This window comes from Oreochromis aureus, linkage group 9 (genome assembly GCF_013358895.1).
Source record: "Oreochromis aureus strain Israel breed Guangdong linkage group 9, ZZ_aureus, whole genome shotgun sequence".
Taxonomy (NCBI): domain Eukaryota; kingdom Metazoa; phylum Chordata; class Actinopteri; order Cichliformes; family Cichlidae; genus Oreochromis; species Oreochromis aureus.
Genome location: NC_052950.1, coordinates 38,751,385 through 38,774,478, shown reverse-complemented (window position 1 = coordinate 38,774,478; position 23,094 = coordinate 38,751,385). Strand labels below are relative to the sequence as shown.

The 23,094-nt window shown below is 45.0% G+C and overlaps 1 protein-coding gene and 2 long non-coding RNA genes across 4 annotated transcripts in view; 2 read left to right on the top strand and 1 right to left on the bottom strand.

Moving 5' to 3' along the window:
- The first annotated feature begins 7,981 nt into the window (after nucleotides 1-7,981).
- Nucleotides 7,982-8,605, top strand: LOC120441899. Its single transcript, XR_005614362.1, has 3 exons — nucleotides 7,982-8,129; nucleotides 8,215-8,326; nucleotides 8,407-8,605. It is a non-coding gene; the product is annotated as an uncharacterized LOC120441899 (long non-coding RNA).
- Nucleotides 8,606-8,831: 226 nt separating this feature from the next.
- On the bottom strand, nucleotides 8,832-14,739 carry LOC120441896. The gene is made up of 6 exons (XR_005614359.1): nucleotides 14,589-14,739; nucleotides 9,770-9,944; nucleotides 9,443-9,504; nucleotides 9,305-9,367; nucleotides 9,161-9,220; nucleotides 8,832-9,078 (listed from the first exon to the last, which is right to left on the bottom strand). It is a non-coding gene; the product is annotated as an uncharacterized LOC120441896 (long non-coding RNA).
- Nucleotides 14,740-14,950: 211 nt separating this feature from the next.
- Nucleotides 14,951-23,094, top strand: part of LOC116309666 (melanoma receptor tyrosine-protein kinase-like) — a 39,979-nt gene continuing 31,835 nt past the window's right edge. For both annotated transcript variants that reach the window (XR_004198646.2, XM_031726333.2), the window contains exon 1: nucleotides 14,951-15,139. Coding sequence is in view for 1 of the 2 variants with exons in the window: in XM_031726333.2 (XP_031582193.1) it covers nucleotides 15,058-15,139 (82 nt within the window). In the remaining variant the exon portion in view is untranslated. The remainder of the gene's footprint in view (nucleotides 15,140-23,094) is intronic.

Here is a 23,094-nt window from a genome sequence, read left to right as displayed (position 1 = left end):
GCAGAAACAGCATCAGCACTCTGCATGTTTGATCTGTTTCTGATAAATCACTGCAGGAAACTCCAAAAAGTGCATTCTGGGTAAACATTCAAGGCTCATGCCAGCAGGTGGGATACATGATGACCACCTTTGACTCACCTTCCAGCTGAGTGTCCTTCTGCCAACATCATTTTGTGGCTGTTAGCTTTGAAATGTGGAAGAACAGCGTGTGTTCTTTGCTACAGACTGGGAGCTTTGATGAAAAACTTCTGGTTCTGAAGGAGTTCCTGTAAATGTTTGAAGGATCAGAGGGTCTGAGGATCAGAGCTTCAGTCTGCGGCTGAAGTTTAGAGAGAAACTTCCAGCAGCCGGATGATTCACACGGATCTTCTTCAGAGATTACGATGCTGGATAAATGAATGAAGAGAACCACCTCTGTGTCCTCTCAGGTTCCCTAACTCTGAATATCAGCAGAGTTTGAGTGCAGGGCTCATGATCATGGTGTAACCTTCACAACAGCAGGGGGCGCTGCCGCCTGCAGGAACGAGACAGACCTGCTCCTGCAGACAGAAATAATGATCCTGTTTAAAACTACAGAGGGTCAAACTGAAGGCTTTACTTTGACTGAAGGAGGCTGTAAGTAGCACATTTAAGAGACTAGTGTAGATCAAAGTGCTTCACAATAAAACCGCAGTGCAGGCAGAACAAAGAACAAATAGTATTATTATACTTAGAATTGCATTTACATGGTGCAGTGCAGGCTGAATGAAAGTGCAGTGAGCATCGTTTTAAAGAGGAAACAACGTCTGCGAGAACAAAGTCGGATTTTCACTCTTTTGTTTATTTAACATGTGACTTAAAATCTTATTATTATTTATTATGAACATTTTTGGCTAAGACTGCTGTAAAAACTCTAAAAATAGTAATAGGTAAGTAATAATAACTCCTATTATTATTATCAGCAGTAGTAGGGTGACAGATCCACTGGTGTACACGGCTTCAGTGTGTCATTGTGGATGGTTTCAGCCTTGGTGAAGGACTGTGGGCTCAGCCTGCTCCTGTTAGAAGTGTTTCTACTGTTTCTATAATCTGGCTCCTCCTCTCACAGCTCGGTGGCTGCACATCTGCAGATGTTCTGCTGTCGTCGGGCTCTTGGGCAGAGCGCGTGCCAGCAGCCCTGCACGGCCTCGCTTTGTGGGCAGTTTGTCTTATTGTGCGTGATGAGGAACACGCAGGTCTTTAGAAATGATTCGTGCAGCACCACAAATCTTCTTCTGAGCTGTGAAAGTTGTGATCAGTGCAGCTTCACAGAAGCCGAACCTTCCTGACTAGAGCAGACTGGAGCCAACCCACGGGCCCCTCCTCACACGGGACTCTGCAGGGCTCTAAAACGGGGCGTCATCTCCAGAGGCACCCTGTGTTCAGTGGTGAGATGATGTGAGGCCCTGTGCTGAGAACACGCTGGAACATGCAGCACTGACCTGAGATGCTCCTCAGTCAGCAGGCTGGGAGTGTGAATGTTAGACGGAGGCTCACAGACACACACGGACTGATCTTCAGCTCATTAACATGACAAAGTGCAGCTTTTCTCTGAGTGTGAGCTCGATGTTTAGCCCGAGGACACATGCTTTCACACGCTGTACAGAGTACATTTAATCCTCCTCCTCAGGTCGGCGTGTTTTCTCTAAGCCATCTGGGCTCATTAGTTTACCCTCCTCCTCCATTCCCAGCCTCCTCTCCGCTTCCTGTGTTTCCCTCCCTCCTCCTGTTCCTCCTTCCCTTCCTCCCTTAGTGATTTGAAGTTAAACTCTCTTTGAAGAGAAACTAACAGAGTGATGCTGTGCCCTTTGACCCTGCGTAAACATTCATTCATCATATAATTATTTCATCCTTCATACATGAACATGTACCGAAACAAGCAAAGGTAAAGCTGGGGTGAGGAGAACGATCCAAAAAGACCACAGAGTGCCACCCCTGAAACTGAGGCTACACAGACTCACAAAACTGGACAAGAGAAGATGGAAAAAGCTCTCAGTTTAGTGTGGATCCATCCTGCCAGTATCAGTGTCCACGCTGCTGCTGCTGGTGTGATGCTGTGGGGAGATTTTCTCAGCACACTTTGGGCTTCATCATCATTGAACTCCACAGCTTACCTCAGTGTTACTGCTGCAGGATAACACTGAGGGAGTTCACTCCACAGTCACAGGTCTCAGTCCAACAGCAGCTTTGGGACTGAACGGGAGATTCTCATCATGGATGCTGTGTGATGATGTCATCCTGTCAACATGGAGCAAAAGCGCTGAGAAATGTTTCCAGCACCAGTACCAGCAAAGTGTACCTAATAAAGTGGCTGTGAGTGTATACAGATATTCATCTGGTGGCCAGAAGTGAAAACACAAACCCTGAATGACTGAAGGAGTCACGGGAGGCGCACTTTGATTACATCACTGATGTGGACGGGTCACACCTGTAGATAAAAGATGGAGTCTGCATTTTACAGCCGCCACACAGATACACAGAATATAATCAGTGCTCAGGAACGTCCAATCAGAATCCTCAGATGTACTCTAGGATTTTCTGTTATTAACCACTGACAAGGACATTGGACACGCCCCTAATCATGAATTGAAACAGGTGAGCTCCTGTACAGTTTATGGATCAGGCTGTGAGCATCTGTGAGAGCTGACTGACCTCACAGCCTGTGATTCTGTGTTATTCTGATACTCAGTTACAGATGTGCAGCAGGACGGTTCAGTTGGCTGCAGATGTTTTAATTATGTGATCAAACTGGGTTTAACTTTGGTTCCCAGTAACCTGCTGATGGTTCAGCTGCAGTCAGATCAGTCAAAGCTTGTCTGGTAAACAGTTCTTATAAAATGAATGCTTGAATGCTTAATGTGACAGCCCCGTGCTTTTACCTCGCCGCCCTCCCTCATCCATTATTTTCCGCTGAAAGCTCTCAGTCGATTAACCTGATTGCACCTGCAAACAGAGGCCACGGCAAAAAGGAAAAAACTCGTCATCTTTAATCATGTTTGAACCGCCCGAGAGCAGCGAGCAGCAAAACAAGCGAGACAGCCAGGATTCAAGGAAAAAGGGGGAGGAGCCTTCGTTACAGCACATATGTGTATATATACAATCAGCTGTGAGGGGACCAGGACACACCTGTGCAGGTGGTGTATATACATGTATGTATAAATTTCATAGCTGTGGAGGCGTCTGCAGTCAGTGAGGGCGTAGATGGATGTTCCAGGAGTTCTGGTGTAGCAGTAACATGTTTAGTAGTTTCCCTGCAGATCCACACACCCTAGTGTTGTTTTTGTGTTTTGTGTGATTTCTTTTGTGAGTTTATTCCTCACCCTCTATTTAATCCACCCTGAGAGTGAGCCAGTACAGGCCCATGGGTGGGTGTTGCCCCGGGCTGGACTCTGTTGTTGTTTGGGTCCCTGGGCCTGTGCATGGACCTGTTGCTGTGACCCGATGTTGTATTGCCCATCAATACCTGATGAATCCATATGAAATAAAGATCTGTTTCTTCACCTTCACTGAACATGGACTCTGTTATTTCCAAGCACCCCGTCGTGGGTCTTATTATGTCCACATACAGACTCAGTTTCTTTACAGCGGGAAGCTGTCGAACTCATATTTGAGAAACTTTCCTCCACAATGTTTTCTTACAGGCTAACATATCACAGATTTCACCAACAGGTCAAATATTATTGGAAGAAGCTCTTTAGTTACATACCATCATATGCATTATAAAAGGTTATCGTGGCAGCTCAAATCCTCTCTCTGCTGTTTGCAGGATGTGTTAGTGTCACTGTCTTTGAATGATGAACTGAGCACCGCTGTAAGCTAATGTAATAGCTTACAATAGAAGGCTGCACACAATCAGAAACCCCACCAAAAGAAATGATCACAATATTTGACTCACTACAGGATATTACTGTGTTTTGCCAGTGCAGAAGTATTGCATGTGTTGCAGTTTATTACATTTTGTCAGCATGTCCAGTGCTGGGCTTGGCTAACGCCGTCTCAGGATGGCGCTGTATGAGATGAGCCTTCTTGCTTTTTATTTGTTTAAAAATCAAATATGGATATTTGGTGTCACCGTGTCAGTGTCTCCATCCCAACACAAATAGAGCTGGTTCAGTAAAGGACTAGATGTTACAGTCCCTGATAATGCATTGCTTTAAATGTGGAGACTCTTGAGGGATGGCTGTTATGAGGAAAGGCAGCCCAGAAACTTTGCCAGCAGCTCAGGTCCTCTCAGCGGTGTTAGCTAATTCTCTTGTAGCCTGCCGTTGTGCCTGTGCTCTGATCCCGATCTCTCTGAGCAGTTTTGCTGTTGTACTGGCAACAAAGCCCCTGCACCCCACTTCCACCACCTTGATCTTCCAGCCTCTGTCCTCTGCCTCAGCTGCCAAGTTGGCGTACTGCAGTTTCTTACGCTCAAATACTTCCTCAATGGCTTCCTCCCATTTTTCGGGAGTTAGACCAGAGGACGAGGTCTGGTTGCAGAGTTGTTGTTACGATCTCTGTGGGAAAAATTAGCCTCTGATCCAAGTTCGCTTGCACCTTTGTTTTGCACTCAACTTTCTCAGCTAGACACCTGAGGACCTGGTTGTGTCTCCATGTGTATCTGCCCTGAGTAAGGCTAGTCCTACAACCAACCAAGATGTGCTTGAGTGTTGCTGGGACTGTACACAGGGGGCAGGCTGGGTCCTTTCCAAACCACAGCTGCAGATTTATTGGGGAAGGTAGCACATCGTATGTTGCTCGGATGATGAAACTTAGTCTATTAGACTCCATGCCCCAGATTTCACTCCATGAGAGTTTCCTTTTTTCAGCACTCTCCCAATTCACCCAGCGATCCTGCTTGGCCAGCGCCACGGCTCTGGCATGTCTGTCTGTTTCCTCCTGTCATCACACCTCCTCCACCACCATTTTTCAACATTTGGTTACAGATGCCTGTTGCCACTGAGGTGTTACTGCGCCAAGACCAAATCCTCCTCTGCCCTGTTGGACGTGACCCACCACGTCACGATGCTGAAGAGCAGATTTGGCCTGTGTCACAGATGTGGCCGGGGTCCACTTCCTCCCCGTTGCTAGGGTGGGAGCAGTGCCTCTCACTATGGGGTCCTGGGAGTCCATGAGTGACATCTCAAAACTCACTTTTGCACATTTAAACTCCTCTACCAGGCTAGGGATAGGCAATGACAGTATCCCGTCGCTATAGAGGCAGCAGAACAAAGGCTGGAAGTCCACTCACTAACTCATCCTTCATCTGCAGCTCTGTCAGTCCTGCAGGTTTATCTCATCTGAATCCTGACTGCTCGTAGCAGCCGAGGATGAGCTCAGTGCTGACAGAGCGTGGCAGAGCCGACAGCCGTTTGGACAAAGCACCCAGGTTTCATGTGTCTGTGTGTAAGTGTTGTGACCTGTTTGAGAAGGCATGTTGAGACGCTAACGGTCACCCCAACAGATAAGGACGAGATCTGGAAATACAAGCTGCCTCTTTGTGTGTATAGCTGTTGAGTGTGTGTCTGTCTTTGTGTCCTTATATGGACTTTAACTGCTTTAAATGCCAGTGTCGTCCGGACCGTCAGACCTTGTGAGGACTCAGCTCGATCTTAATGAGCAACAGTGTTGTTTTTGGTCGGATTATTAGGGCTGGCTTGTGTGTGTGTGTGTGTGTGTGTGTGTGTATGTATGTGTGTGTGTGTGTGTGTGTGTGTGTGTGTGTGTGTGTGTATGTATGAGCTAACAGCTATTCTGAAGATTTTTATGCTGTGTGTTTGAATTTAAAGATATTTGCTTTCAAACTAAGACTTCATTCTTTTGACTGCTGCTCATGTGTCTGCAAAGAGAGCCAGAGATAACTCTTTATTGTCATTGCACAGTCATACATAGCACAATAGTAAATTGGAAAACTGTCCTACGTCGGCACTACATATAACACAACACGACACGATATGACACATCACAACGCAACACAAACAACACAACACAGTATAATAACTTAGTAATAAAAAAGAAGAATAAGTGTATTTGTATTGCACACTGTTATTATTGCACATTAATTGTTATTGCACCTTGTTATAAATATAAATATTATTATTGTTACTGTTTTTACCGTTGTTACCTCCCCCCCAAAAAAGTCCAGGGAGGTAGCCAATCAGGTCAGCTATTTGCATTGATCAGGGCTGTTGCCCTGTTGTAAAAGCTGTCCTTGAGTCTATTTGTTCGGGACCTCAGCAGCCTGAACCTCCTGCCAGACGGCAGCAGCTTAAACACCCGGTGTCCTGGGTGTGTGCAGTCCCGTAGGATGCTGCGTGCCCTCTTGAGACAGCGAGTGCTGTACAGGTCCTTCAGGGAGGGAAGAGGATGTCCAGTGATTTTTTGGGCCATATTGATGACCCTCTGGAGTGCCTTTCTGTGTGCTGTGGTGCAGCTGGAGAACCACACACTGATGCAATATGTCAGCACACTTTCAATGGAGCAGCGGTAGAAGACGGTCAGCAGCTCCTTCTTCAGGTCCATTTTTCTGAGGATTCTCAGAAAGTGGAGACGCTGTTGGGTTTCTTTAAAACCGCAGAGGTGTTAGAGCTCCATTGGAGGTCTGTGTCTATGTGCACACCCAGAAACTTGAAACTGGAGACCCTTTCCACACACTCCCCGTTGATGCTGACAGGCTGCAGCTCAGACTTCCTCCTTCTGAAATCAACTACCAGCTCTTTTGTCTTGGTGGTATTGAGGTGCAGGTTGTTATCTACACACCACTCTGACAGCCTCTGAACTTCAGCTCTGTACGCCCTCTCATCTCCCCCAGAGATGAGCCCCAAAACTGAACACACAAGTAATAATGAGATTTAACATCTATTTACCGTTTCACAGAGGTACAGAGGTTAAAAATACCACCAAATTTATTTACATTTTTTTTAAGATTTTGAAGTAGTTAGATTGATTTTTTTAATTTGTCCGCAGATGAAAACACCTCGCAGGAGAAGGAAACCTGCCACTAGTGAAACCCCAGCAAATTCCAGCTGTGACCCACATGTCATGATCCTGGGTCTCTGTTTAGTCTAGTTATGTTTCTTTTCTTCTTTTTCATGTTGTCAAGTTTGTGTTATCATGTCTACATCATTCCATGCTGTTTCCTGTTTTATTTTGAAACTCTCTGTCCTATTTCAGTGTACTTCCTTTGTCTCATTATGTCAGATTAGCCTCAGCTGTTTCCCCATGTGTTTCTACTTCCCAGATCAGCTCCCGTGTGTATTTAGTCTGTGTGTTTTCTTTCATTTGTCATCAGGGCCCTGTTTCAGAAAGCCGGTTTAGTGCAAACTCTAAGTATACCCTGAGTTAACGAAAACTCTGGGTTTTCGGTTTCACAAAGCGAGTTTAGATTAATTCTGAGTGAGTTACTATGACGACACACTCCGTGAAGCTAACCTGCCCCCTAGCAGGTTTACTTCAACTAACCCTGACTTTCTCCGCCTCTTTGTCGGAAACCTGACTGTAGGAAGTGTCAGACATGGCGTGCCCCTTCCTTGAAGAGCCAGTAGATGTTGAAGCCCAAATTCTCCATGAGCTCTCCGCCGGGAGAGAGTGATTAGAGCGCGTTTGGACATTTTATCATGTCCTGATGATTTTCTGTGTGAACGTTACCGTTTTCAGCACAATCTATAATTTATTTGAATAACATCCTCAGGCCTTATATTGCTCATGTGACACATCGCGGACATTCTCTCCGTTCTGTACATATTATTTGTATTGCACTTCGTTTTTTTGCAAACGGGAGCTTTCTGTATAATATTGGTGACGCTGAGCACGTTTCCAAGGCTACCGTCTGTCGGGCAGTCAGGAATGTTACAGTTGCACTGAAACGTCTCCTGTACTCGTTTGTGGTGTTCCCGGTCATAGACCCACAAGATTTATCAAAGAGGTCCACAAAATTGCAGGTATCAGGATGAACAAAACCTAATTCATGATGTGGTGATACTTGAACTACTACTTAGATTTTACATTTATTTTCAGGGTTCCCAGGCGTGATTGGCTGTATAGATGGCACTCACATTCCAATCATTGCCCCTTCAGTAAATGAAGGAGACTATGTGAACAGGAAGTCTTTCCACAGCATTAATGTACAGGTACATAGTTCCCTGTAGCATTTCAAACTAACACATTATTTCATTATGGTAATGGATGCTAATTTGTGTCCTCTGCACTGTGAAGATCATATGTGATGCTGCCAACATTATCACAAATGTGGAAGCCAAGTGGCCAGGCTCTGTTCATGACTCACAAATTTTTCGTGAATGTACACTGAGCACAAAATTTGGACATGGTGAGTTGAAAATACTTTAAAATATATAAAGACCAGTTGCTACAGGGACATTTGAACTGAAGTGTATCCTTCTGTCTTAGGAGAGTTCACTGGCTACTTGCTTGGTGATAGGGGGTATCCATGTTTACCCTATTTGCTTACCCCTTACCCTGACGCTGACCCGGGCCCACAGCAGCGATATAATCTGGCTCATTGCAGGACAAGAGCCAGAGTTGAAATGACTATCGGAATGCTTAAGGCCCGGTTCCAGTGCCTTCAAAGACTCAGGGTCACCCCAGAAAGGGCGTGTGACATTATTGTGGCATGTGTGATTCTTCACAACACTGCCACAATTAGAGGAGAACACTGTCCTTCTGAACCAAACATCAGCAGTGATCCAAACCATGAACATCCTGACCCTCCCACGGACATACAAGATGGAAGAGCAGTCAGAGACACCATATGTCACAATCATTTCCTTTGACCCATCACCTCAACATGTTGAAAGAAGAATAAACAGATTTTGTGTTCAACTGGCTTTATTGGTCGCCTGTATTTCCTGTACACAAAGTATTAATAAGTATATTATTATGTTGTTCAAACACTGAAATAATTCGTCCATCTCTGACCACTTCACCCACCCTTAACTGATGTTCCAGCAGTAAAATCTCAATCTTGGTCTTTTGGATCTGCTGCTTGAAGTGTTCCATTTCCAAGTCGCATTTTTTTATTTTCTTGATCAAATATTTCTTATACAGCTGCTTTACAGGGAACTATTGAAACACAGGAAATAGCATTGACATTCATAGTACATGCCTACTTAGGTTGGTTGTAAATCAGTGCTGAACATCTTACTGAGGAAAGGTTTGTTGGAGAAGTGGCTGGACCCTCTTCCTCTGCATTTCCATCATCACTCTGTTAGAGACATAGAAAGTCCATGGTTTTATTATAGTACCACATTTTATTCAATTGTTATATTTTCCATTGTAAGATGTAAACCTCATAAAGTGTCTCTGTTGCTTCCTCCTCTGTAACAGCTGTCAATGTTTCTTCATTATTTTCCTGTAGTAATGAAATTAACAACATTGCTGTTCTACTGTAAACTCATATGATCTGTGGAGTATTAAGAGTACTCACAACTGCATGTTGGTCTGGCTCAACAGGAGGCTGCACCAGATGCAGTACACCATCACCATCAACTGATAGAATATGAGGTTTATACAGGTCACTTATAACTTACAAGGGACCAAATGGCAATTAACAAACATATACCAATCACCTTACACTTCATTGTCATTATGCTCTCAAAGACAACCAAGACTGAGGGAAGGCAAAATCAGTAGGAAGATAACTTCACTACAAAATAATTCATTATGGTAAAGAGTTTATCAAATGAATGAGTAGCACTGCAAAGGTGACTGTGAAGAAAGGATGTATGCACATCATGTATTATTTTGAATTTACCTCTTATGTAGGCACTTGTGTCTTGCGGGGTTATTGACTCAGAGGATGTCCCTGCAGAGATGCCTTCAGCCACAGGGCGCCCACTGTTTTGGCTGAGGGCCAACTGCTCAGCCTCTGTGAGTGGTGGTGGTGGAGGACCCCACCTGTTTTTCGGCCTCCGCTTTTTTTCTGTTGGCTATAACGGGTCACATTTGAGCATACAGAGTAAGCAAATATGTACTTGTAATGTGCTCAGATAATTTCAATAAGTGCTCACAGAAAGAAAATTAATGTAGCCTCTAACTGCAATTGATTTACATAGGACAAACAGACCCAGCACTATGGCTCATAATACAATTACACCTTACCTGTTTGGACTATATTTTTATATTTCATTTTACTTGCTGCGAGAACGTTTGGGGCCTGTTGGGTTGCACCTGCGCTCACATCACATCACAAAATAAAATGTATAAAATAAACACTAAAATTAAATATAATATAATAACGTGTTAAATGGGTGGAAATCCCTAGATCAATGTTTAAATTAACACTCACGCATTGACTCTGTCGGCTATGTATTGCCATGCATGCTCCCTTTCTTTTGCAGCTGAGGCTGTGTTACTTTTTTCCGCAAAATTTGCATGTTATCGGCATATGCTGCCATCAGAATTTCGGCCTCAAGCGCTGTAAAATACATTGACCGCGCCTTCTTTCCCTCCGTCTCCATGGTGACTCGCTTAATCTGTGCTCCACTAATCAGGGCTTTATGTATCCTCGTGCGCGCTTAACTTGGGGTTAAAGCAACTCGCGTTGATTGAACTAATTGTTATCAGCCTTTCTGAAACCGAATATTCCGAGTTGGACAGTTCGGGGTTACTCAACCCTGAGTATCATTTTTAACTCTGAGTTTTCTAAACCGGCTTTCTGAAACAGGGCCCAGGTTATCTGTTGTTTCTTGCCATGTCTGCATGTCCAGGTTTGTTCAGGTTCATGTCTGGGTTCTTCATCTTGGTTTTAGTTCTCCCAGTTTGGGTTAATGTTTTGTTTTGCATCAGTTGTCTTGCCTTTTGTTTGCACCTTGTTTATCATCCTTATCAAATGGATCACTTTTTGTTATCTCAAGTTACGTTCCATGTTCCATTTTGTCTGCACTTGGGTCTACTGTTCATACGTCACACAGTCGGCTACTCAGCCACACTGTGACACCACATCTGGGTAGTTTCTGCCTGGCAACTCGCCGTCAGCTTTTATTAGACGCAAAAGAGCATGAAAATCCATTAAAGTGTTGATTTTTCTGCAGATGCTTTGTTGGCAAAAAGTGAGTGACCGAACACGTTTTAGGCAAACAGAAAAATCCACACGAAGCAGAGATGAGTTATTAATTATGAATCCAGCAAATGTTGCACTGTGAGCGAAGTCACTGACCCCGTTAGCATGAACGCACATGTTAAACAGCACTGGTCTTAAATCAGGTCACAGAGTGACACGACTTCACAGCCTGCTTTCATTTCATGAAGTGATTAAAAAGAAAAACAACTGTGCAGAAAATATGACAAAGTTTTTAATGTAGAAATCTGTCATGTCAGTAATCCTCCAGAGGAGACAGTCTACAGAAATGACTTTTCATGTCTCAGTAGGTGAATCTGGCACATGTCTGAAAATGAACTTACAATCACTTGTGCTAGTTTCAGGTGATCTGTGTTATGAAAAGCACTCTAGCTATCAAACTGTCCTACTAGTTGTTACTGCACATGCAAAACGCCCATGTTTTCAGTGTTAATAGTATACGTCTATTATTGGATCCTACCTTGATCTCGTGCGTGCGAAAAAGGGTTAGTATTACATGTTTTACTTCTTATTACAGTTGATACTTGTTTTAAGCTGTTGTCAATTTGTTAACTTTTCAAGCTAACATGCGTTTATTTTTTTGTGCAAAAATACTCCAATTTGGAGTCTCAATTGAAGTCGTATTTCAAGTCTCGATTTAGTACTTCTAAACTTCTGTAAACTGGCATACAGCGTAAACCTTGTCCTACCTAAATAAATACAAGCAGGGAGCATGTTTTGATAGGTGATTTGGCCATCAGAACGTCCTACCGTCCTGTGTACGATGGAGGCATAAACCATGTAAGGCAGTATATTCTGATAAGGTAGCACGGATTGATAGACATGACTATAAATTTACGCTACAGTAGGATGTTTTGACAAAGTAGGACGTTTTGTCAGAACACCGGCCCGATGACTAAATATGGTGCCACCATCTTTACACCACAAAGCCCAATAATTTCTAGAAATCCAACTCAAACGACACCGAGCTCAACATTTAGAACAACTTATGAACTATGTAATGAACGGGTTTCATCAACCTCGACAAACTTAACTTCCCAACTTCTACAAGAAGAAGGCCGAAGTTTGAAGTGCCTCTACAGTGTTTAACTCCTTCATCTATCAGTAAACAGCATTTTCATAAAACTGCAGAGTCCAGAATTTTGTTGTTCAGGTCTAAAAGTGTGAAAAGCAGCAGTAAAATAATGTAAATGCACATGAGTGTTGTAAAGTGTGAGTCCACAGAGCTGCTCACTGTAAGGACAAGTTGTGTTTGCTGACCAAACCCAACAATACATTTCTCATTATTAAACTTAACTTAAGATGAAAACACTCAGAATCTCCTCTGTGTCACATGTTTATCCTTTAAGCCTCTAGGATGGAAACAGTGGAGACAAGCAGAGAATGGAGAGAACAGGAGAAACATGCAGTGAAATATCCGTCTATGAACCCAAATGGGAACTGCTGCTCAGAGCACGTATACCTGTGTGATTCAGCTATTGGCTTTGTTTAAGTTTTTCTCGTGTATTTCAGCTCTGATGATGGGTTGGTGACAGTTACACCCCAAAATTTTGTAGAAGTTCTTTGTGCTGAATAGGAATCATATTTCATGTGACTGTGAATTAGTGAAGAGGAAGTGAATGGATGGATGGATGGATGGATGGATGGATGGATGGATGGATGGATGGATGGATGGATGGATGGATGATGGTTGATGGATGGATGATGGATGGATGGATGGATGACGGATGGATGGATGGATGGATGGATGGATGGATGGATGATGGATGGATGGATGGTTGATGGATGGATGATGGATGGATGGATGGATGGATGACGGATGGATGGATGGATGGATGGATGGATGGATGGATGGATGGTTGATGGATGGATGGATGGATGGATGGAGGGATGATGGATGATGGATGGATGGATGATGGATGGATGGATGGGAGTGCTAGTTAATAAGCACTTAAATGCATAGAAGACAGTGAATGAGGCGTGTTGTATGGAGCGCTTTGAGTACTCCCGGAGTAGAAAAGCACTATATAAGAATCAGTCCATTTGCAATGGATGGATGGTACTCTGTGCTTTTTTCTTAGTGTCTGATTAAAAACTGTGTGCGCTGCGCACTCGGTGCAGGTGTTTGTTGTTTCTTCATCATTTCAGGCTGATCATGTGATGTTATCTGAATCTGTTTCATCGCTGTTGTTTCTGTGGTTGTGTAAGACATCAGCTGTATTAATCCAGCAGCACGCATGAGCGCTCTTTTGTTTTCACTTTGTTTGTGTCTACATGTCATGTTTTTTTCCTCTGCAAAGGGAGCAGCAGGTCTGACGGGTCTGATTTCAACAATCATTGTGTTTAAATCCCTGCGCTGGAATCAATGGAAAATTCAATGTAAAGGTTAAAAAAACATCACGTGTTGATGGACCACATCCCTGGTGGTGCAAACCCCACAAAAACAATTAAAGAAGTCAGAAATAATTATCAATGCATCCATTTTTCCTGTTTATCCAGTTCATGGTCACAGGAACTGGAGCCTGTCCCAGCTGGGTAAGGGCCCACTGTGAGCAGGTCAGCAGTCAATCGCAGTGTTAACCAGTGAGAGTGACAGACATTTGCACTCAAGTCCACACCGACAGCCAGCTGAGAAGGCTGGAGAGAAGCCACATGGGCACAGGACAACACGGAAACTCAGCCAGGGTTCGAACCAGGAACCTGCAGCCTGTGAGGCCACAGTGCTGAGCGACCCACCTGACTCAAACTGCATTTATTCCATGTTCTCTAAAGAAAACAAAGAAACGCTACATAATTCAACATGAGTCTAAAGTTACCAGATTTTAGTTTTACCTAAACTGTCAGAGATGACAGAGAGGATCATGAAACCAGCTCAGCTCATCTGTGGCTCACTTTCATTCACCTGCTCGTCTCAAACATCCACACGCCACGCTGCTCGTGGCCACCAGGGGGACCCAAAGAGGAAAAAAAATACACTTTCTTTATTGTGAGTCTAAATCAGACTCTCCCATAATGAGAACTGTTTGAGTTTCAGGTCCCTCCTGTTTGTGTGTTTGCAAAGTAAAGATGCAAAATACTGTGAAGATGTTTGGAGTGATGTTCGTACACCTGCGGGATAAAACAGGCAAAACACAGAAGCAGAAAAACTAAAGGAGCGTTTGCTGTCACGTTTTCCATTCAGTACGGTTAGAAATAAGAAGTCAGAGCTCAGCAGATTTACCGGAGCACCTGCCACAAAACAAGGAAACACGAGTATTTTAGACATTTAGAAAGAGAATTCATTACAGCTAAAAGTTGTATTTTTGTGTAAGACACAAATAACAAACTGAAAAGATGTTTTTACTAATCTGAGAAACAAGAAATGAACCAGGAACAAAATTCAACAGTAAAACTGATTTTCTGTTCAGGATTAAAGTAAATCAGTGAGATTCGGAGTCTTAATAAACAAGAATAATGAAATGTTTGAATAAAGAACACGATGTGAGTCACGGACCTGCTGGATTGTTTCAGTGTCAGAGTCACGGACGACACCCTCTGTCACCCTTTTTTTCTTCACCGTGTTCAGTCGTTAGTGGATAAAGCCCACAGTGCGTGTTGTTCCACATTTCCACAGTTTCCCGTTCATAAAGTGAGAAGTTGGTGTCTTATTATCTTCGCATTTCCGCTGATCTTACTTCAATTTTACAGCTTAATGAAAGTCGATCCTTTGTGTTCCTGTGCGCACGGACACGCGGGTTTGGGTGTCATGTCAATAAAGCTAAATGGATTTGAAGTACAGAGGAGGTGTGGGAGGTGTGGGGGAGGTGGAGGAGGTGTGGACTTCCCCGCTCGGAGCTCGGAGCCGTCATTCAGCTGCAGGACGCTCTGGAGATCAGTCTCTGCTGTACCTGCTGCTCATGGAGGAGCCCGTCCACGCACTTCACGCACACTCCGAGTACCCGAGTTAGGATCGAATCGCGGACATGAAGCTTCTCTGCGGAGGAGGAGCGGCGCTGCTGCTGCTGCTGCTCGGCCGCTGCTGCTGCACCACTCCCGACAGGAGAGGTAGGAACCGGGGACGGAGCTCCGGGGGAGGGTTAGAAAGTTGGTGTGTCCCCGCTGAGGGCACCCGCTGCGGCTCAGCTGCTCCTCTGGCGTCGGGATCACACATGTGATCTGGGGTCTCAGAGCTCGTGTAAAAGTACAGAAACTGGAGCAAAGTGGTTTCAGAGTCAAACAGCCTGCAGAAACGATCATTACAGCAGATTCAGGATCAGAAAGTCAGGGGCAGTATTCCACAGAGGAAAACACGCGTGTCCGAACATCAGAGTCACGACACAGATCTATACACGGTCTTAAAGGTTAAACCTTTAAAGTTACTGTACATGCTGAGGAAGTGACTTTTTCCTTCGTGATATCAAATGAATGTAACATCAGAGTGATTCCGCCGATCGGATCACTCACAGGAGGAAGTACGAGTCTCTAAATTGGAGTTAACTGGAATTAACAGGTCAGACTGCTCTGCGGGTTCAGACACAGCCGAGGAGGCTCAGCTTCTCCCCAGGAGGTGCTTCAGCCACTCACAGGAGGCCCGCGGGCAGATTACATCTCACAGAGGGGTCGGGTGGATGTGACCGGGGAGAGGGAGAGGATGGATACAGAAATGAAAGAAGTGTGAGAGGAATGTTTGGACCGAAACCGGAATCACTAAAGGAGAAATTCAAAATAAAACGCAAAGCGAATAAACACAGTTAAAAACAGATGAATAAAGAGGCGTGAACAGACACAAATCATGTGTGCCTTTAAAGGTGACTGTGCGGGCAGCAGGTCAGTCTGCTGTCTGCTGCAGCTCCTCAGGTGAGCGTCGGGACTGATCGCAGGTTTAACACACCTGTAATAAACAGTAAAAAGTCAATGTCGGAGGCGGTGTGTCTGAGCCAGAGATGGAGCCATGTGTGGAGAAAGTTTGTGGAAGCTCGCGGTTCCGTTTGAAGACAAGAAGGTTTAAACTCACAGACACTGACGCTTATCGCCAATTAAACCTTCATTTCCGCTCGTGTTTGCTTTGCATCTGAGCCAAAGCTCGCGTCTCCCCCACAGAGAACATGTGTCTCCCAAACATCAGAGTACAGTTAGTTCATGTGTAATACTTCTAATAATGATGAGACACGTGACATGTGAGAGGCTGACGTGTTTTAAATAGTCTGATAATCAGGCTTTAAGTGAAAGGTGGAAAATGTTGCAGCTACAGCTGGAGCCGTGAAAGCTGCATTTATGTAATACCTGCGTTTATGTTTGGATTTGGAGCTGTGATCAGTGCGATTAGTCTGTCTGCATGACTCACAATGCATACAAGCATCAGGCTGAATGAAAGAAGAAGCCCATGTGAGTTTCATTAAAACTGTCAGACAAAGCATTGACTCTGGTGGAGGCGCCCACTCTGCTCTCTGCTGTGGGTCTAACAGGCTCCTCTGGTCATATTTGGGACTTTGTTTTTCACTTATAGCTAATGTTTACTGCTCATCTGCAAGCTGCTTTGCAGCCCACCTCCAGCCCAGCTCCTCCTTTTGTTACTGACACTGATGCTGCTTTGCTCTGTGATGGTGTTCTCCTCGCCTCCACCCTTCCATAAAAAGAGCCGCAACTGTCGGTGGTCTTTACTGAAATCCGTGATTGTGTCACACGCTCGGCCACAACAATAGGGGCGGAGCTTTAATCAACCATTGTGTGATTATTGTTATTGTAATTTGAGTGAAACACCCGAGGTTTACAGCATGGTAAATGGTAAATGGCCTGCATTTATATAGCGCTTTCTAGTCCCTAAGGGCCCCAAAGCGCTTTACACAACCAGTCATTCACCCATTCATCCACACATTCACACACTGGTGATGGCAGCTACATTGTAGCCGCAGCCACCCTGGGGCGCACTGACAGAGGCGATGATGCCGGACACTGGCGCCACCGGGCCCTCTGACCACCACCAGTAGGCAACGGGTGAAGTGTCTTGCCCAAGGACACAACGACCGAGACTGTCCAAGCCGGGGCTCGAACCGGCAACCTTCCGATTACAAGGCGAACTCCCAACTCTTGAGCCACGATCGCCCACACATTATTCTGCACAGACACAAACGTACACAACAGCAGATCATAAAGACAACATTACAGTCCAAAATCAGAGAGGAGGTGGAGAATGAGTTCACACCCTGGGTGGAGTGGGTCAGTGTGGGGTCTGATTAGATGAGTGTGGGGATGCTCAGAGCAGAGAGCTCCAGGCTCATGGTGTTTTAGTTCTTATTACTGACCCATAAACACACAAGTCTGTATATCTTGGTTGTGAGAAGTTGTGACGTGACATGTGCAGGACGAGTCCACAGTGTCTCAGTGAGCAGACAAGCTGCTGTGAGGTGGGACGTACGGCAGCAGGTAGTTAGAGAACAGGTGAACAGGATGTGACTGAGGTCCTTCAGCATCCTTTGGGCTCTGTGCAGACCTCACATGTAGCACTGAGTGTGTGAAATAGTGAATGCAGGTTGTACAGCCTGGAAAAGCACTGTGGGTTTACCACATCCCACACCACATCTGCTGTGGGAACTACCGAGGCGATAATGTAACTAAATCGAAGCGAAGAACTCCCCACTCACAGCTCAGAGTGGAAAGAGCACACGAGGCTCAGCATCATAAATAACATGCAAGTTAGATTTTAGAGAAGACACAGCAGATCTTCTTCCTCTTCTTTCTGCTCCTTTCAGAAGTCATCCGCCTCCATCTCCTCCTGTCCCAGCCCTGCTCTGCCACACCAGCCTCTGCATGTCCTCCTGCACTGCATCCATGAACGTGCTGGAAAAACATGTCGAGAGGTCTTGGGTACAGATCCCAGAGATAAGGCAGGATGTGATGTCAGTTATTAGTTTATTAACAAGAGGAGGAAACCCTGAGCAGGAAGGGGAGGGGCTTCACATTAGAAATAAATAAATTTAAAAAATATGACATTTCTTTGAACGCATCATAAACTACAGCAGCAGGCAGGATGTAAACAGGAAGGGACGTTAGCAAAAACTTTATCCAGGATTAAATCCAGCCTGTCAAACCTATCGATCATTGTCATTGATCTCATGTTTGTCAGAAGGTGAGTCCTTCTTACCTGTGTGCCACAGTTCCCATCAGCCCCGGTGTTTCCTCAGGAAGTTTAACCTGCTCCTCAGAAAGAACAGGAAATGACACAGCTGATAAATGAATGTTGTATTTTTGAGAATTTCTCAGGTTAACCTTTTATTTTGACAGTTTCTGGTTGGATTGCAGGGCATTATGGGAGATTTCTGTGTATGTCAGACCAATCAGGCTGCTCTGCTGAGATTAGAGTTTTATCTGTGTTATCTGTGATTGTGTGTGTGTGTGTGTGTGTGTGTGTGTGTGTGTGTGTGTGTGTGTGTAATAACTGAAAACAGCTGACTGTGTTCCATCTTTGTTTCAACCACAATTTGATTAGCAGGAGGATTTGAGTGAGTCTGAGTGTATTTGTGTGACTGTCATTGTTGAGAATGGGCTGTTGTTTCACTGCTCAGGCAGACAGAGTGCCTGCAGGCCAAGACTGAGGGTTAAATTCCCTCTCATGTCATTAAACCAAAGATGGCGACCAAACAAGTCAACCCAGTCTCATGGCAGTTGGTGAGATAATCACAACCTTGTCTTGCTTTGCCAGACAACAATTTGTATTTTGATTCACGTTCCGCAACATTATTTGGTGTCTCTGAACACAACAGTTCATCAGTCCGGCCTCACATGTGCTCGTTAAACAGCAAGAAGCTGTGTGTGTGTTTCAGACACACACAGTGTGTTTCAGAGTTGGTATTCACTTTAAGCAGGTACAAATGTGTCACTTTGTCATGACGATGTGCTGGTTGGGTTGAGAAAAATGGCTGCCATGTTTTTTTTCCTGGTTGCCATGGTGACACTCTCTTTACCAGAAACACACCTCAGGAAATATGTCCTGTGAAATGCAGCGCTTACATATTCATGACCTCAAGCACGAAAAGAAAAGAAAGATTGTATGTGATTATTTCATGGACTGTATCGGCACGAACCAGCGAAGAAGTAATGTGTTACATATTACAAGTTACTTTCCTTAAAAGTAATGGAGTAGATGACTTAATTACTTGCCAGAGAAAGTAACTTTCATGTTACTGTGTAAATGAGCTGATTGCACTGTCACATAATTACCAGTTAACAAACTAAAGTCTCACACTGACCCAGTCTCTGTCACACACACACACACACACACACACACCAACGTCCTCTCAGGCTACGTCCACACGTATCCGGGTATTTTTGAAAACGCAGATTTTTCTGTGCGTTTGCACCTTTCGTCCACACGTAAACGGCGTTTTCGGTCACTGAAAACGGAGATTTCTAAAAACGCCTGCCAGGGTGGATATTTTTGAAAACTCCGTTTTTGCATTTATGTGTGGACGAGGAAAACGGAGAAAACGCAGCGTCAAAGGTGTGCGCCTTTTTTGACGTCACACTGTGCGCCACGTTATTGTTTCGGTGAAATGAATTTCTACAATACTGTTACTGTTAATTGTACTCTCTACAGTGTTTAAATGCTTACATATACACACACAGTTACTGTCCCTCCACACATACCACTCGGTTCTGCTTCTATGCCCCATCTTTGTTTACTATTTCCTACCGAGGCTTCTAGACTTCTGATTGGCCAACATTTCTACACAGTTAGGAATATATCGCCACCTGTTGCTTTGGCATGTTCCTAGCAGCGTTTTCCTTCATGTCTGCGTTTACGTGTGGACGGGATTATTTTTTAAAACGAAAACGGAAAATCTCCGTTTTCAAAAGTACCCGTGTGCGTGTGGACGTAGCCTCAGTTTTTACGTTTGAACACACAAACGATCAGATTTTTTAGACTGAGCTGTTCGGAGACTTTAAGTGTGTCTCTCTGATGACACCAGCTCCTCCTCTGATTGGCTGCACTCTCTGCTGATTGTGTGTGCTGGGAGAGAGCAGCTGCTCGCTCTCTGTGTTTCTGATCCAGCTTCAGCTGCAGTAAATCATCAAACACTGATTGTTGTGGCTGCACAGAGCATCTGTGTGTGTGTGTGTGTGTGTGTGTGTGTGTGTGTGTGTGTGTGTGTGTGAGAGAGAGAGAGAGTTCCCATTGAGTTTGACTTTTTGGAAAGACCTTGGCTGTGTGTGTGTATGTGTGTGTGTCTGCCTTTGTGTGTGTATGTAAGTGAAACTCGACTCCAATAATAAAGAAGACGTTGGAGCCTGGCGGTAACCATGGTAATGCTGTTAACATACCCAGCCGAGCTGCACTGACTAAAAAAAATACGACAACAATCGGCCCGACTGAAAAACACCCCAAAAACTGAGCCGAGGTCAGCGGTGTAACTCTCAAAGCTGTCCAAGTCCGGCCTCGATTCAAGAGTTTTGATTGGCTGCTGGTTTAGGAGGGGCCGGACACGCTGAGCTTTTCCTCATGAATCAAAGCGAACCACACACTCGTGTTCAAGGTTTTGTGTGTGTGTGTGAGGACGTCTGATGTGATGGTACCTGAACGTGTCAGCATCGTGTCAGAGCGGCGGTGCTCTCCACCTGCACATCCTTCTTCTTCTCCTCCAGTTCATGGTCACTGGTGTCTATCCCAGCTGGCGTAGGGTAAGAGGCGGGGTACACGTTGGACAGGCTTCCAGCCTATCACAGGGCCACACACACAGACACACAACCGTCCACACTCACATCACGTGTTTGGACTGTGGGAGGAAGCCAGAGTATAGAGAGGCCAGATGGTGGATTCAAACCTGCGTACTGTGAGGCGATGGTGCTAACCACCACACCACCACCCTAATGCTATGTAGTCAGTTAAATTATTTGAAGTTACTGTAACGACTCCACACTGTCATCACTGAACCCCAACAGTCACTGACTCCCTGTGAGCAGCGCTTGGCGACAGCAGGAAGAAGCCAGCAGAACGAGGTGAAGGTGAACATATGTCACACTGATGCAGGTGTGTGTGTGTGTTTGTGTGTGTGTGTGTGTGTGTGTGTGTGTGTGTGTGTAGATGAACGTGATGATACTTTGTTTTGGGTTTGTGCGTCTTTGTGGTCGTTTTCACCACATGTAAACACTCAGGTGTTTCCACAGGTGTGTAAACCTGTGTTTAGGTGGTTGAGTGAGTCGCAGCTGTTTTTGGCTTCTGTCAGTTTCACTGAGGTATTCACACAGATATCAGCTGTCATGCTGAAATGTCATTTCCACCAGCGCTGAGTCGCTGACGGGACTCGCTCCAGACTGCTGGGAGCTGCAGGTGGGAACGAGAACTTGAATCTAACCGCGTTGGCGAGTTAAGTCCTTGTTGTTGTTGTAATGAATGAGAGACGCTGTGTGTGGTAGGTTTCCCAGCGGCGGCGGCTAACGCTCAAGAGCAGCCTGTGGGATTTTCAGAGCAGGAATGTGAAAAATGTCAATAATAGAGCTGAGAAAGTGCTCGCCGGATTATACAGGCCGCTCGTGTACCTGCGTGCCTGCACGCCTTCACACGAACCCCACTCGGTGCTTTAGGCTACGTTCACACTGCAGGCGAAAGCGCATCAAATCCGATTTTTTCGCCCCTATGCGACCCATATCCGATCATGGTATGACAGTGTGAACGGCACAAATCCGATATTTTCAAATCCGATCTGGGTCACTTTCGTATGTGGTACTGAATCCGATACATATCTGATGTTTTAGAAAGCGACTGCTGTTTGAACGGTCATGTCGCATTAAATCCGTCTTTTACGTCACTGACACAAGACAGACGCCAATTATCAGCGCCGAAGAAGACATCGCGAACGCTTCCTGGCCATCCAGTGTAGATGTCAGTGAAACTGTTGGGAAGACGACGTGAACATTTTATTTGTACTGTATAATCTGCAGCTATCCTTTGAAGCAGCGCTCCTCTAAAACAGCAATAAGCATCATTATTAGGTTATTTACATTATTATGTAAATAACAAAATAACTTAAAGCAAAAATTGGGAAACGTAAAGTCCGAAGTCTTTATATTAAGGACCATCAGTCAAACAATACTGTTTGCTCTGGGTCTAAACAGAGCGCGTTGTGTGTGACGTCTTCTTTTGCGCATGCGGGCCGCTTTGAGCGTTCACACTAGAGCGTGTTTGCTGTCGCATTTTATTTGTAGTGTGAACAAGCAGACAAAAAAATCGGATTTGATCAAAAAATCGGAATTGAGCATTAAGACCTGCAGTGTGAACGTAGCCTTAGAGGCTTTTCTTATGACCTGCTGTCTCTGTTGGTCGGGCTCTGAAGGTTGGAGGTTGGAGCTCACATGCAGCCCTCATCAGGTTTCACACCTGCAGCCTGCAGGTATCTGCATGGAAGACAAACAGTTGATGGTTGTCACAAACTGCATGTAAGACACGGCAGCAGGAACGAGCCTCCCCTCAAAGGTCTCTGGACTCCACCTTAGAGAAGAGCCACTGCTCTTCTGCACTGAGACAGGTACCTGACTCACCTGGAGGCTCATAGTTGAGATGTATGTCCTCCTGGAAGGAGCTGCAGGGCAGACTCAGGATATCGGGAGAGTTTCAGTGTCTCAGCTGGCTTAGAAATGCGTCTTTGTCCCCGTGGCTGGAGGAGGACTGAGACTTTGCTTACACTGCTGTCTGATTTTGTGGTTGAGGGTGAGGTGAGCACATGGATGCTCACTGGTCTGAAGCATCACTCAGTGAAATCATTTAGAACGGTTTCCTGACATACAGTCAGGTCCATGAGGCTTTGTACAGTGACACAGTTTAGGACGTCCTTCAGCATCCGAGTCTGTTTTGGAGCCTGTATTGACACTTTTAGGAAAGTTGGATGGGATCAAAACCAGATCCTTCATGTGGCTCAGGGAACAACGAGGGAACAGGCCTCACCTGTCCAGCTGATTCTGAGCCTGTGAAAGTGTGAGACTGTGCATGGCTGTGATTTCTAAGCAGCTAATGCAGTGTTTTTATTAAA